The following is a 16034-nucleotide window of genomic DNA, read 5'->3' as shown; positions in this document are numbered from 1 at the left end:
AGACCCAAGAATGAGCACCTGCAGCCCGTTAGTGCCGCTGGGAAGCCTTAATTCTATCAAGGGTTATTGATGCAGCAAAAAAGACCAGAGACCACCTCCCTAGGAATAGCAGTAACATTTAGTCTTTTACTGAGAAACTTTAAAATGTTCTAAGAACAAGGAAGATAAAATTCTACTCAATTAACACAAAATAGCAAGGTATATACTTCATTTCTGTATTTTAGTCCAATAGGGGAAAGGGGGCAGAGAGGATGCAATTCAAAAAGGAGCCCTCAGACAAAGAAAAAGGGAAAAAGAATCTGATAATGGGAGAGAGACTGATGTGTACACAGAGCTGGTTTATGGACAAGCACATAAACACGAACACAGAGAGACCACAGACCAGCTCATGCCTGTGTGCATTCACGGTCCCCGGGCGGCTACATAAACACATGCGTAATCACGGGCTTCTGTGAAGTAGCAGTGTCCTCATCAGTCTCTGCAGGATATGACCGGTTATGTTGTCAGCACCGTGAGAATAGGAACATCTCATGAGATGTTCCTGAGAGTGCGCCCTTTTTCTCTTCCCTAATATCACACTGCATTTTGGAAAGTCTAGGTGTAGTGTGGGTCTACTGTCTTCAGTACTTGCCATGAGGAAATTAAGGGGAGGGTCCCATTTAGCCCACGTCAGAGCTCTCTCACTCTCCCCTCTTGTGCCGTGCCCAGGCCACCTTCCTGGTCTGCGCTAGTGCATCCCTTTCCAAAGCAAACTGTAGCCAGCAGCCCTGGCAAGCAAGGTGGGCCTTGCATGGCAGATGACATAGCTTCTCACTTGCTTAATCTATTGTCATAAACTCCTACCTTTTGATCATAATGGCAAATAAATGAGTAATGTAAGTAAATAGGAGTCAATTTTTATTCCTTTATTCAGTAAGTACTCAGTTGAAGGGCAACTATCCAAGCACGGTGCTAGGGACTGCGTATTAGTGATCAGTAAGGCCGGCAGGCTCCTGGTCTTCTTTATTCAGCGTTTTGTGGGAAGGCAACAATAAAATAAATCCTGAAGTGTTCCGATGAAAATATACTACTTATTTCTCAGATAAACACTGAGTTTCCCTTTGCCTCTCCTTGTCCTTTTTGCTCCTTTACATTCCCCACCCCCCGTAATTCAATTAATAGAAGAAAGCAAAGACAAGAGCTCATTCCCATTTATGCTAAAATATTAGGACAGGCCAACTCTAGGCAAGTGTGACCCTTGTTTTCCAAAGTCCTTCATTCAGCTCTGCATTGACCAAGACTCCTTCCCAACTCCCTAGGCTCCTTTTCAAATGACCTGAAATTGTCCAGTCCTTTCACTTTTTCCAAGAACAAAGTTTTAGGGAAGTTCTGGGAAGTTCATGGGAAAGTAGTTTCCTCAAGAAAGAGAGGGAAAGAAAAATGCGGCTCAGCCAGGAGCAGCTTTAGATTCTTCCTTTGCTGATGGGATGGGAACAAGAAGTTGACATTTATTGAGAATTAGTTGAGAATTATTGAGAATTTATTGTTACATTCAAGGCTCTTTATTAGGTTCTAGGGTCTGGAGAGGAGAAAGCCTCACTGCTAATAGAGTCACGGGATTTCACTGCTACTGGGGGTGGGTGCCATAGTTTTGGTGACCTAGCATCCAGGCCCCTTTCCTAGGGAAATCTGCTGTGTGCATGTTGATGAGAGAGTGGGCTTTGCTTCCTATGGTAGAAGCTGGAGGGTCAGATTTGCCTCTCCCCAGTCTCTTGTCACCTGGGTGTGAGCAAGGGCCTTAGTTTCCTCCTGGGGTCCTGGCCAATCTCTTGGCGTCGTGCCTCCATGTTAGCTCTGAGGAGCTGCCTTAGCATCTATTGCCTTTATTGTCCTTATTTAGTGATTTCTGTTTAGTAAACAATTATGTCTTTTTTATTTAAATTTTTTAAAAAATTTATTTTCATTTATTTTTCACTGTGGTAAGAACAGTGCTTGTGTCTGGGGCTTTGAGTCTGGGGCTTTGAGTCAACTAGGCACAGGGTCTGTTGATAAGGTATCTTGAGTCTGATGTCATATCTAGACTTGTGAAGTGACCATGACAGTGTTCTTCGCTGCCTGCTTCCCTTGGCTTCTGACTCATTTGTGCCTGGCCTTCTTGTATTCTAACAGAGAATAGGTATATGGAATTCTCGTAATTCTAATAGATTTTGTGAGCTCCCTAATATCTTTAAAATAAATTCCTTTTTTGATTAAGTTAGTCCATGTCGGTTTCTGTTGTTTACAAACAAGAATCCTGACTGACATAATTGCTAAAAGCCTGTAATGGTTTCTTATTTCTAGCTGGAATTTTAAACCTGGATCCAAGGATAGCTTTACCGCATCTTGTGTATATGTTGTACTATATGTAGAGTTTTGGATATTTGTGCATTCAGATGGGGGGAGGGTCCCTAGCTTTTATTCGATTCTCGAAAGTTTCTCTAACTCTAAAAAGGCCAAGAACCACTTATCTGCAGGATACCTTTAAATTTAAATACCTTTAATTTAAATACCTTACTTAGGATAATGTACAAAATTTTGATGATCTGGCCTCTGTCTACTGCTTCAGTTTTCTCTTTCATTGTGTTTCCTGTTGCTTCTGCTCTTTGTCCAGGTTCTATGCAAATCACATCTAAGAATTTAGAATTCTCTAAAAGCACCTCATGTTTTTTAATCTCCATGTCTTTGCTCGTGATGTTCCTTCTGCCTTAAGTTCCCAGTGCTTTTCTTTGCTCTTTACCCCTCTTTTTCGTTGGTTTTCTGGGGACCTACTCATCTTTTAAATTCAGCCGGCTTCACCTCTTCTGTGAAGGTCATAATCTCTGTGCTCCATCGCCTTGGCTCACCTGATTCCAGCTTTGCCAGCAGCGCATGTCATGTTAGCAGCTGGTGTGAGCATGTCTTCGTCAGCTTGGGGCATTCTCCAAAGTCACTGAAGGTAGCTGCGCTGCCCAGGCACATCTTTATGGAGAAGTTAACCCCATTTGGGGGCAACAGTGGGCATGTCTGTGGATAAATGCCTCAGGCTTCCCAACTGCTGATGGGCCTATTCTGAGGCACCTTCATGGTTCTTCAGAGAGGCTTCTGAGCAACTGGGCTCCCAGTTGTCCACAGTGGTGACCTGTTCTGCACCCTCTATTGGCCTTTCTTCTTTCCTGTCTCCCTTTCCTTACTCCTCTGCTCCTGCTTCCTAGATTTCTGTTACCTGCACCCAAGGCTTTGTCTCAGCCTCTGCTTTCAGGTCAACCCAGATCAGGACAATCTCTTGGCGTCGTGCCTCCATGTTAGCTCTGAGGAGCTGCCTTAGCATCTATTGCCTTTATTGTCCTTATTTAGTGATTTCTGTTTAGTAAACAATTATGTCTTTTTTATTTAAATTTTTTTAAAAATTTATTTTCATTTATTTTTCACTGTGGTGAGAACAGTTAACGTGAGATTTAGCCTCTTAACACATTTTAAGTGTGTATTATTGTTGACTATGGGTACATTGTTGTACATCTTACTTGATAATCATCTTATTTAGCTGAAACTTCATGTCTGTTGATTAGTAAGTCCCCATTTCCCCTTCCCCTGGCTCCTGGTAACTACTATTCCAGCCTTTGATTTTGTGAATTTAATGACTTTAGCTACTTCCTATAAGTGGAATCATGTAGTACTTGTCTTTCTTTTGTTGGCTTATTTCATTTAGCATAATATCCTCAAGGTCCATTCATGTTGTTGTATATTACAGAATTTTCTTCATTTTTAAGGCTGAATAATATTCTTTTATATGCATATACTGCATTTTTTTAACCCCTTCATCCACTGGTGGACATTTAGTTTGCTTCTACATCTTAGCTATTGTGAACAGGGCTGCAGTGAACATAGCATTGCTAGTATCTCTTTGAGATCCTGATTTCAGTTTTTTTGGACGTATACCCAGAAGTGGGATTGCTGGATCATACAGTAGTTCTATTTTTAATTTTTTGAAGAACCTCTGTACTGTTTTCCATGGGGGCTGCACATTTTGCATTCCCACCAACAGTGTGCAAGGGTGCCGGTTTCTCCACATCCTCACCAACATTTGGGAATAGTAATGTTTGTTAAACTACTGCTTCTTGAGGGTAAAGAGCTCATCTTATTCATTAGTGTTCCCTCAGTTTTAAGAAAGAAAACTGTACCCTCATCAATGTGTGAAAAAACATAAGACATGAGAGCTTTCTTCAGATCTCTCAAGGGCTGTCTGTGTTTACATATCTCTGGGGAGCAGAACTAACAGTAGAAGTTACTAGAACACAGAGTTTAGTTCAATATGGAGTTGTCAGTGCACATGGGGGGGTGGTATTTGTTAGTAACAGTGGCTCATTATGGCATGATGACGCACTTGGTTTGCCCACTTTTCCCTCTCTAGCCAAGAATTCCTATAATAGAGAGTTTTATGGAAAAAGAGTCCCACATGCAGATGTCTACAGGGACCAGGCAGCCATGCAAACTAGTGAGGTGGGCTGAGTGTCAGATAGTTGGGAATGGAGGGAACTGTGTGGAAATAAAGTGTGTGCGTTCTGTCTAAAAGGGGTAGCTGCTCCTCAGCTCCAGTCAGCAGCCTTTGTGCAAGAATATAGGTTCAGTGCTGCCAGGTTTCAATTTTTCAAGGGAAAACAGAAATCTGGATTCATATATAAAAATGCTCAGTTTAGAAAACAGTATGTGGGTCAAGAAGGCATCACTGTGGCTGGGGGTGGACCATGGGTTGTTAGTCTGCAACCTTTGTGTAGCATGTGTAGCCAAGGATGTTAAAGCTTCAGGTGTGAGGACAGCCTCCTCGAGAGACTGCCCCAGGTCCTGGTCAGTTTGCTTTCTTCGGGTCTGTAAACACACTCTGCCTATTCCCAGCTCAGGCCTTTGGTCATCCTTTCTTTGTGGCAAGGAAGCTCTGTGGTATGGGCCCTCCTGTGATCCTTCCCATTACTGTCCTTCCTCCACCAAACCCGATCCTCTTTGGTGCACCTTCAGCATTTCTAGCACTTGGATGTCTGCTGCAGTTCATCACTTTCCAGTGGTCTCAGAGCTTGTTTTCTCTGCTTAACTGGGTTGTTGAGTTCCTATCCAGGGCTTCTATTTCACATGTCTTTCCTATCATTTGGAGCATGGTGTGGGGCACGTAGCAGGTGCTCAAAAAGAACTATTGGTTGACTGACGCTAGGTGGCCATCTTACTCAGGGCTTTTGTCATCACTCTTAGTAGAAGCTGAGGTAATAAAAAGGCTCTTAAGTAAAAAAATAAAATTAAATTAAATCATGGGGCTCTTTCAGAAATCAAATAGGCATGTCCCCCATCTCCTATTGACCTGCTGTTGTTAGAGCTTTTATGAGGAAAATGGTGCCCAATGTGTTACTTCTGTCACAGGCTTTCTCATCCTTTCTCACTAAAGATACAGCAAAAGACCCAGTCATCTGTTCCCCTTTTTAGATCCATTGATTAGAGATGGGTTCTGACCATAAGCTATGTGGCCATCCTTTTAAGGTAAAAGTGAGCAGACACCTTTTTGTTACAAAGGTTGTCTAAAAAAAAAATATTTTAACTGATTATGATGATTTATTTCTCTTCCTTCCCTTTTATTTGAAACACATCTTGTTTGTTTTAGAAACCTCCTTTCTTCTAGATCTGTGAAGCAAAACACAATATAAACAATTCTGTCTGTGATAATGGGTATTAGGTACACTTTGGACACGGGAGCTTACTAGCCATCTTTTAACCCTCTTTTAGTCAACTTTTCCCACTTTTTTGGTGAAGGTGCTAGTAAGCATAAATTGCCAAAATAGGTCTTCTCTATTGCATTTGTCCCATAACTGTTTATTTTGCCAAGTTTCAGTGCAGTTTTGCTACAAAGACAAGGAACTGACCATCCCTTCAGTGAACATTTATTGAGTCCCTATGGTGTGCCAGACCCTATTTCAGCTGCTGAAGATACAGAAGTGAAATTCTGTAGACAAGGAAGGCCCTTGCTTCCCAGGGCTGACCTTCTAGTGGTGAGAAACAAGCACAAACCGATGAACAAATATATACACAAGACATTTGGGATGGTAGTAAGTGTTGGGAGAATAAAATAGGATGGAGAGAATATATATGTGAGGGAGTTACTCTAGATTGGAGTTGAGGAAAGGTCTCCTTGAAGCCGTGACAGCTGAGACTTGAATGACAAGTGGGGGCCAGCCCTGTCAAGATCAGGGGGAGGAGCATTCCAGGCCAACAAAACAGCTCCTTTCACAGGGCCTACAGCAGGAACCCCTGTGGTGAGTGTGCTGGCCCAGGAAATCAGAGGGATGGTAAAGTTTAGAGCTAGCAGAATTATTATACAAGTGAATTAATTCAACGGCTTTTGCAGTTTAAATGTTTATGGTCGTGATCATTTAGATCTTAGAATCTGTGTCACGATTTCAGGATTAGACTCAGTCATTATCCAAGATTCACACTGGAGAAAGTCAGTCTTTCAAAGTCTGTGTGGTGTATCCTGCTTTGAAGCCTCAAATTTCCCATGATCGATAGGACACTAATAGTGTCTGGTGTATTCTTAAATTTGCCTTGGAAATAATCGTGCATGTGGTGAACATAGTAACAAACAACTTCCTTCATCTTTTACTATAATAATTGCTCTCAAGGATTGTAAGAGCTTATAGACAGTTGGAGCATCCAGTTTTAAAGTTAACTGGACAGGGAAGAAAGCTATTGTGGATAAAGTTTCAGATTTTCTTGGATTTTTTGGTATCTGCATATCAAGAGACCCGGTGAGTTGCCAGCACATAACATGCCAGAATCCTGGATCCAGAGAGCATGTGTGATGTCCAGCCAACACAGAACTGCTTTTCCTCCCAAAGGGTGGTCTCCAAATCTGTTGTAGCCTTTGGCAAGATTTTTATATCACAATTGGAAACAGATGCCCTTTCTGCCCTCTCCCTTGTTGTCAGAGTTACTACCGTTGCGGGGGGGCAGTGTGAGCCATGGTGGTCTGTCATGCACCTTCAGAATGCCCAGCCCCAGTAGACGTTCCTATTCAGAAGCCTTGTATGAAACACTCTGCAATGGAGAATAGATGTGAGAAGGTGCCAGGTTTGTGCAGTTCTGATCGTCTGCTCGGGGCATTCTGAATGTTTCTTGTCACAAAGCAAAACACGAGTCCTAAGGTTTAGTATAAAACATCTCTCTGGGGGCGCCTGGGTGGCTCAGTTGGTTGAGCACCTGCCTTCGGCTCAGGTCACGATCCCAGGGTCCTGGGATCGAGCCCTGCATTGGGCTTCCTGCTCAGCGGAGAGTCTGCTTCTCCCTCTCCCTCTGCCCCTCTCCTCCTTGTGCTCTCTCTCTCTCTCTCTCTCAAATAAATAAATAAATAAATAAAATCTTTAAAAAAAATAAAACACCTTTCTGGATGGTTTCTATTTTAGAATATTTAATCCTAGTGGAAAATATTTCATCCTAGAGGACTATATAATCCTAAAGAAAAACTAAAACATACTGTCCCTAATGGACTATATTGAGTTTTATTTACTCATCCAGACTATCAAAAATCACTGTAAATTCTTGACTAAAAGAGACTTATTAGATATAACAATGAAATATAATGTGTGGGCTTTGTTTGGATCCTGGTGTAAATCAACTAAAATTTAAATGACAACTGGGAAAATTTAATATGCAAGAGTGGTATAGAGTCAAGAGAGTGTTTCCAGCTGGGGCCATCATGACTTCTTGGAGCATAAAAAATTTAAACTGAAACAGGTGAAATTTTGAGAGGGAGAGAAAGGCCAGGAGATGATTTCTGTGTGGCTACCAGTATCCTGAGAAGCGAGGAGTGTTTGAGTAACTCTAAGTAGGGGAGTTTGGCTGGAGGGAAGACCTCCTGCTGGGACCGAGCCTGCTGAGGGCAGGAATCTGGATGATGGGAAACACTGGCAAGGCAGTAAAGGTTTGGGGCAAGTACGGCTGTGTGTCAGGAGCTCAGTCTGGCAGTGTTGTCCTTAAGGGAGGTTGCAGGGAGGAGAGATTAAGACAGCAATATCAATTTAGAAGCTACTGCAAAATAGTTCAAGTGGGAAAGGAAGAAAAGTGTAAATCTGGGTGATGACAGTGGCGATATAAGGGAGGGATGATTACAAGGCATGTTGCCAAAGAACTGACTAGATTTGATGACTGAATTTAGGGCCTCTTTGAAAGAGAACAGGAAAATTGATATGAATTTTGCATCATTTCACTGATGTCAGTAGTTAACTGTAAGTTTAATATACCTAATGTGACTGAATTGAGACTGTTTTTAATTTTTTATTTATAGAAAGGTAGCCCCAACCTTGTAATTACTGAACTTCACACAAATCCTAAGAATGGCTTCACTTCCTCTAGCCATGGCTGCCTTTTTACCCATCTCCAAGAGTTGGACAGTGCTGTGGAAGGGGAAAAAATGTGACCTGAAACTTTAATAAACTTTATTGGTTCATTAAGTGAAATGTGACAGCACCTCTGAAAAAGTAGTAAAAGTCTAGGGAGAGAAACCTGGAGGCCGACACTGGAGGATCAAGTCATGTAGAAAAGGCTACCTCGAGAGGATGTTCATTGTCCAGTGGAGTGGCAGAACCAGCTGCAAGGAGGGAGCTGGGGAATAAATCCTCTGACCTACTCTCTTCCCTCCCATTTCTCAATGATCTCCCTTTCCCTAGTCTAGACGGCAAGGGAACCCAGGGGTGTAATCATATGGGTCAGCCTCCTGAGAGTAGAACTGGGGGTGCAGACAGAAGGTAACGGTCAGAGCATCCTCTTTACAACATCTAACAACCATAGGGGAAGGGGGAAGCCTTGGAAGGAGATCTTCATAGAATCATAAAATGTTAGACCTCGTTTTAGAGATGGGGAAATAGAACCGTGTAGAGGTAGCAACTGGGTACAGCTAATTGTCACAGAGCTGAGAAGAAATGACAGACCTTGTGATTCGCAGCCCTGGCTCTTTCCAGGAGGCTAGGTAGCTTCCATGGAATCACAAATTCCCCAAGGCCACAGCACCAGCTCAGCCACTTCAGCAAGGCTGAAAACGGTAAGGGGGTCCCAGTTGTTATTCAAGGGAGTGTGTACGCATTATAGATAAAGCCATTGCAATAGGACGTGTTTCTGTAACTGAAGTTAGAGTCATTGTGGATAATCTAGAAAGTATAGGAATGTGTTAAGGAGAAAATAAAATCACCCATAATGTAACACAGAAATAACTGTTAATGTTTTGGTGCTTTCTTCGAAGTTTTAGAAATTCAAATTTACATAAATTGTGTATATGTGAATGCAAAATTAGGATCAATTGTACATACAGTTTTGTATCTTGTTTTTTCACTTGATAGTGAATAATTTCCTATGAGTAAATGGTCTTAGAATCTGAGTTCTAATAGCAGTAACATTTTTAACGGAGGTAGCTTGATTTTTAAAATGTTTCCTGTTACTAGACATTTGTTTCCTATTTTCTGCTATGATAGATAATGCTGCTGTACGTGTGTGTGTGTGTGTACATATATAAGTAATTGTGCTTATCTGCAGGATACATTTTTATAAATAGAATTGCCAGCATAAGCATTTTCAGTGGTCCTTTCTGGTGGGTCACAGTGGAAAGAATGTGGCCCTGGGATCAGACATCCTGATTGAGACTCCGCTTCTCCAGTTTCTGGATGTGTGACCTTGGGCATGTGAGTTCAGTCTGCTGTCTGTTAAACAGGGGTCATGCTGCCACCCCCCCAGCGCCCTGAGAACTCCGTGAGACAGTGCCTCCAAAGGGCCAGACGTGTAGGGAGTGCCCAACACACATTACCTCCCCTCCCTGTGGGATGAGTTAGTTTGCACGCACGTGTGCGCACACGTCTGGGTGTGCAGAATGAAGGGAAGAAAGTGTACTCCTGACACTGTGTCCTGTATCAAGAAAAAAGGAAAACTGACTTGAAAAGAGACAAATGTAGACTATGAAGGTTTCTTTCGGTGAAAGAGAGACCTATTTAAAGCCTAAGGTGTTGATAATGAAGATAGACACGGAAGTCCTCAATGACTATTTTTCTTTGCACGGGGTTGTCCAGTAAATATTTCTCATTGTTGCCCGTCCCCTTCCTTCCTAAGTGCTCGTCTTCAAACCCTACCAGCGGGCAAAGCACGTGTACAGCGAGGCTGCGCGGGTGCTCCGGTTTCAGAAGATATGTGAGGAAGCACCTGACAACACGGTCCAGCTGCTGGGGGAGTTAATGAGCCAGAGCCACGCGAGCTGCCGGGACCTGTTTGAGTGCAGCTGCCCCGAGCTGGACCAGCTGGTGGACATCTGTCGGTGAGGCTGAGAGAGCAGCAGGGCGGCGGCGGGAAACTGTCTAAATGGATGAGAACAATGCAATATTTTCATAACCCTCTAGGTGAAAGGAGACCCGGCCTCACTTCCTGAGGTGTTGTATACAGAGCTAAGCTTGTTCCCTCCTCAGTATCTGCGGGAGAAAGATTGGAGATCTGACTCCAGAGCTTTATGAGGCTCCAGGTGTGGAATCCGTTCTTCCCGTCTTTCTGTCTGGGGATGACTCGGTAGATTTTGGGGAGCTTTGCTTAGACAGGGATGCTGCGGTTACTTTCTCGTCATGTTTTCATCAGTGGTATCCACTACAGCGGTGCCCTGCCAGCATCTTCTGTTTGGTATCCTACGTTTGGTAGCTTTTTTTTTTTTTTAAAGATTTTATTCATTTATTTGACAGAGAGACAGTGAGAGCAGGAACACAAGCAGGGGGAGTGGGAGAGGGAGAAGCAGGCTTCCCACCGATCAGGGAGCCCAATGTGGGGCTCGATCCCAGGACCCCGGGATCATGACCTGAGCCGAAGGCAGACGCTTAACGACTGAGCCACCCAGGCGCCCTGGTAGCTTTACTCAAAAGGAAGGAGAAAACAGAAAGAGGGCCTCAAACCTGATCGGAGTGTATTTGGGGGCAGGGGAGGTTGCTGAAGGAGTTACTCGGAAAGCCGGCATCCTCCGCCATCCAGATTTAGGTTAGGCAAGTTGGAGAAGTAAGGATTTGACGAAAGCCTGTTTTATAACTGGTTGGTTGAGACAGAAATGTAAAGAGGAAAACTCTTTCACAAAGCCTGACAACAGCTTCCTTATAATTGTTAGAGAGTGGGGGTAATGGATACAGTAGCATGGTCACTTTACCCAGAAGGGATCTCACTGACCTTGGGAAAACTGAAAGGGAAATTGGGAGAACTCTCAAATGGCTAGATGTTATTTCCACTGTGAGAAGATGTTACAGAACTGCCTGCAATTAGTCATGAAAATATAATTAACCACTTGGCGCCTATGGCTTGCCTCACTCATTGCTACACCCCCAGCTTGAAAAGTATAAATCATCTAGCTCCAGTGATCACAAATGGCATGTATAACCCAACTTGTAGAGAGGTTTGAACATAGCATTGATGAGCATCCTTCTCTTGACGTCAGAGTTTGCTCACTAACTGCCAAAAAGCCTTCCGGGGCTTGTTCCATTAAAAGTGCTCTTTTCTGAAAGTATCAAGGGCCCAGTAAATGGAAGGGACAAATATTGTTCAGTTCTGGAAATCAGAGGAAGTGGGATGATTTGTGCAGAAATCAGGAAGAAGTGTCTTTGCCTGGAAGGTAGTGGAATAGTTTGAATCCCACATGAAAGGCAGTGAAGGGGCATTTGCCAGCCTCCTGGACTTCGCTAAAGAACTTTCTCTTCCTGGGATGGCCAATCAGCTCTTGCTCTTTTGGAGTCTACATTCTCATGGAGAAAGAGGGAGGGGACAATTAAAAATAAATCGAGTGGTAGTAAGAAGTGCTATGGAAAAAAAAAACAGAAGGGATAGAAGGCACCAAGGTTGGGTGGATAATCTTTCTAGGAATTGGTTGAAGAAGGCTTCCCTGAGAAGATGATGTTTGAGCAGAGACCTGAAGGAAGTGAAGAAAGGAGAATGGCAAGTGCATAGGCCCTGAGGTGGGGACGTGGCTGCCACGTGTGAGGAACAGCTAGCAAAGCAGTAAGGTTGGAGGGCAGTCAAGAGGGAGAGAGTGGCAGGTGATGAAGGAAGAGAGGTTGTGGGGGAGGCATACAACGTGGGCCTCATGGGCCATCAGAAGGACTCTGGCTTTGGGTGGAAAAAGGTGGTAGTGGAAGCACCGCAGGATCTGGTGCCAGATGTGCCTCGAAGGAAGATGCAAAACATCACCCTGGTGAAAGACAGGAATCAAGAGGACTGCTGGGCTTTTTGCCTGAGAAATTTTCCTCGTTCCCCTAAAAGCCTCATTTTGAGAAGCCCGATTTCACAGTTTGGGTTTGGGATTATCTCGTAGTACCATAAGGTAGGAGAGTAGGAAGGAGACTGTGAGATCCAAGAAGGCACTGAGAGGTGAAGTGATTTCAACCACATCATGAGTCAGTGTGAAGCCGAGCTCCCGACCCAGTGTTTTTGCCACACCTCTTTCTCTTCCCTTGGGTTTACCAAGATATGGAATGTGGGTCATTTTTTTTTTTTTTAACCTATTTTCCTCTCCTGGCTTTAAAGCTTTAATAATGGAAACTTTGGTTGTTATAGGGTGCGGTGTTTGAACATTGAACAAAACCATGCTGAGCGGGGGAGGCAGTGTGTATGGTAGGAGGCCAACTGTGTTTGAGTGAGGAAGGTTGAGTCCTAGCTCTGCCACTTTTCCTTTTGAGCCCTGTGTCTTTTTCTGTTCTAACAGTCCATAGGGGTATGTATGTGTATATATTTTAAAGATTTTATTTATTTGAGAGAGAGAGAGAGAAAGAGAAAGGAGCCCGATGCGGGACTTGATCCCAGGACCCTGGGATCATGACCTGAGCCGAAGGCAGACACCTAACGACTGAGCCACCCAGGCACTCCAGGTCTATATATATATATATATATTTTTAAGATTTTATTTATTTATTCATGAGAGACAGAGAGAGAGAGAGAGAGGCAGAGGGAGAAGCAGGCTTCCAAGGAGCAGGGAGCCCGATGCGGGACTCGATCCCAGGACGCTGGGATCTTTACCTGAGCCGAAGGCAGACGCTTAACCATCTGAGCCACCCAGGCGCCCCCAGGTCTATATATTTTTAAAAATGTGGTTCCAGTGAAAGATTTAGTGGCTATGTCTTAAAAGGGTTTAGAAGTGCACCTTTTATTTATTATTTAACTTATTTTTTTTGGAAGCTCCTTTCTTAATAGCTTAATACTTGAATTTAACACTTAAATACTTTATTTCTTAAAATATTTCTGTCTAGCCCATTTTCATCTGCTATATTTTCTGAGGAAAATTCAGTTGTGTCTAGTATAAGGAGCGCCCTCCCCTTTTTATGGTTGTTTTTGTTTGGGAAGTCAATTGCTAAGCATCAAAATTAGTTTCTACCTATTCCATAACCATATAGGGACCAGGTTTCCCATATTGAAAGGTTACCTTTGGGCATGTTGTAAATATTGGCCAGAATAAATAGTTGTCGGGTCCTTAAACTTCTTATATAATTATTTTTTTCTTTGCTGTCACTGTGACCAGAAGATATTCTTCAAATGTTCCTGTTGGTTGCCAGTTACTACAAGGTCCTAAGTGGCGACGAACCTCAGAGGACAGCCCCCCAGGAACTCTCACTGATGCCATTCTTCCCTTGAGCAAGCAAAAGCTTTTCAATTGGGTATTTGTGTCCTATGTGACACCGAAGTCACTTTCAAGAGCTCTGACACACACTTTTTTGTGTGTGGACATAAGGAGGAAGAGGGAGGAATGCAGAAGAATGAAAAAGATAGTGGTGTTATGGGGTGGCTAAAACTGGGAGAGGAAGATGTGTAATAGAGAGTAGTAGATGGTAAAAGTATGGAAAGGTTCAATGAAAAATGAGACATTCTTAAGCTCCGGTTGCTCCTGAAGCTTCATGACTGTTCACTGGGCCGGGGAGCTGAGGCGTGGGTTGTGCTGGGAAGGGCCCTGACAAGGCCTGGAGTGCCGGTACATAAACCCAACTTCTGGGAGGTTAGTATTTTGTTTAAGAATCATGATCATCTCCACCCTTCCCTGTCCCTTTAAAAATGTTAACAACCAAAATAATAATAATAATAATGATGAATAAAATAAAATAAAAATGTTAACACCAGTGGGGAAGGTGTGACTAAGACTGGGCAGCCTGAGAAGGTTGGTTGCCTTTTGGGAGACAGAAGACGACAGAGGGAAGCTGAAATGGGTACAAGGAGGAGCAAGGCCAGAGATAATCTTTACTTCCTGATCCACTTTAGAATTCCTTTATTTTTCCTGAAGGCCTGCTTGGAAACTATGTGCATGAAAAGACAACTAACTGATTGAGCTAATGAAGGATTTCAGTGCCTAGATACCTAGGGCACTACATACAAGCTAAAATCTTTTTTTAAGTTTAATTTTTAAAAAGTTTATATTAAATTCCAACTACTGAACATACAGTGTAATATTAATTTTAGATGTGCAATATAGTGATTCAACACTCGAATACATCACCCAGTGCTCATCACAGCAAGTGCCCTCCTTCATCCTCATCAACTGTTTAACCCACCTCCCTTGCCCCCCTCCCCTCTGGTAACCATCAGTTTGTTCTCTATAGTAAGAGTCTGTTTCTTGATTTGCCTCTCTCTCTCTTTCTCTCTCACTTTTTTTCCCTTTGCTCATTTGTTTTGTTCCTTAAATTCCACATAGGAGTGAAATCACATGGTATTTGTCTTTCTCTGACTGACTTATTTCACTTAGCATAATACACTCTAGCTCCATCCATGTCCCGTTGCAAATGGCAGGATTTCATTCTTTTTTATGGCTGAGTAATAGTCCATTCTGTGTGTGTGTGTGTGTGTGTGTGTGTATACACACATACATACTACATCTTCTTTATCCATTCATCAATCGATGGACACGTGGGCTATTTCCATAACTTGGCTATTGTAAATAATAACTATTGTAAACAATAAAAAAAATAAATAACTGCTATAAATATTGGGGTGCATGCATCCCTTTGAATTAGTGTTTTTGTATCCTTTGGGTGAATACCTAGTAGTGTGATTGCTGGATTGTAGTTCTATTTTTAACCTTTTGAGGACCCTCCATACTGTTTTCCGCAGTGGCTGCACCAGTTTGCATTCCTACCAACAGTGCAAGAGGGTTCCGCTTTCTCCACATCCTCACCAACACCTGTCATACAAGCTGAAATCTTAATGTGGTCTGAGCTAGACTATATTCAAAAGGCATCTCTAGGTAGCTAGCCTATAAGGATACTGTGTAAGAAGCTACTATGTGACCCAAGTGGAGAGAAGAGGGGGAAAAAGAAAGGATATTTTTTTTCAGTTGAGGCTTTTACTGTTCTTTAAGAGAAAATCAGTTTAGCATCCAAAGAAAGGAAACTACATTTATGCAGTTAGACTGTTTACTATTTTTATTAAATTAATGTTAGAAGACCTCAATTATGTGAAAGTATAATGATGAAAGGAAAAGATGAAGCTTGTCCAATTATAAAATAACTCTATTAAATGAACAAAATGTAAATTTTAAGACACAGCTAAATTGTGAAGTAGGATTCATTGAGAAACACAGAACAGTTCTGAAATCAAGTCAGTTATATCATTCGTTATCGGTTTTCTTGGTTATACTTAAGAAAAAATAGCTAATGCCTTTTATTTCTGTTTTGACACTTGGTGAAATTAGAGACCTCATTGCTGCATCATTGTCCAAGCTATTAAGGAAGATGAATGACAAATGTTAATAGACTAACAAAGAATCCAAAAGTTAATTTGCTGTCTTCCTCAGAAGTCTTTTCAAACTTTATTCCACAGCTCTGCTGCTCAGCCTCTTGCACCCATTCTCCTGACCATGTCAGGGAAGAATGCAGTGTAAACCCATATTTGTATGTTCCCTTTCTCATCATCTTGAGGTTAATCTTCACACTTTGACATATAAAGGGAGAGGCCCATTTCAGCTGCACTTAGGAGCTCACTTCTCTTTGGGCCTGTCTTCTACTTACTGTCCTCTCCATCACCCA

The 16034-nt window shown here is 42.6% G+C and overlaps 1 protein-coding gene across 3 annotated transcripts in view; it reads left to right on the top strand.

Annotated features, from left to right (window-relative positions):
* GALK2 (galactokinase 2) overlaps positions 1-16034 on the top strand; it is a 114298-nt gene that overhangs the window by 93830 nt on the left and 4434 nt on the right. For 2 of the 3 annotated variants that reach the window (XM_045900116.2, XM_045900115.3), the window contains exon 9: positions 10123-10324. In XM_045900116.2, coding sequence (XP_045756072.1) covers positions 10123-10324 — 202 coding nt within the window. Of the gene's footprint in view, positions 1-10122; positions 10325-10406; positions 10526-16034 lie in introns of all 3 variants that reach the window. The other variant, XR_010405021.1, reaches the window with a different exon arrangement.

The sequence above is a fragment of the Mirounga angustirostris genome, unplaced genomic scaffold (assembly GCF_029215605.1).
Source record: "Mirounga angustirostris isolate CCGP_5_RB_7025 unplaced genomic scaffold, mMirAng1.0.hap1 SCAF_9, whole genome shotgun sequence".
Classification (NCBI taxonomy): domain Eukaryota; kingdom Metazoa; phylum Chordata; class Mammalia; order Carnivora; family Phocidae; genus Mirounga; species Mirounga angustirostris.
Note: the sequence above shows the minus strand (reverse complement) of the source record. Positions and strands in the feature narration are given on the sequence as shown.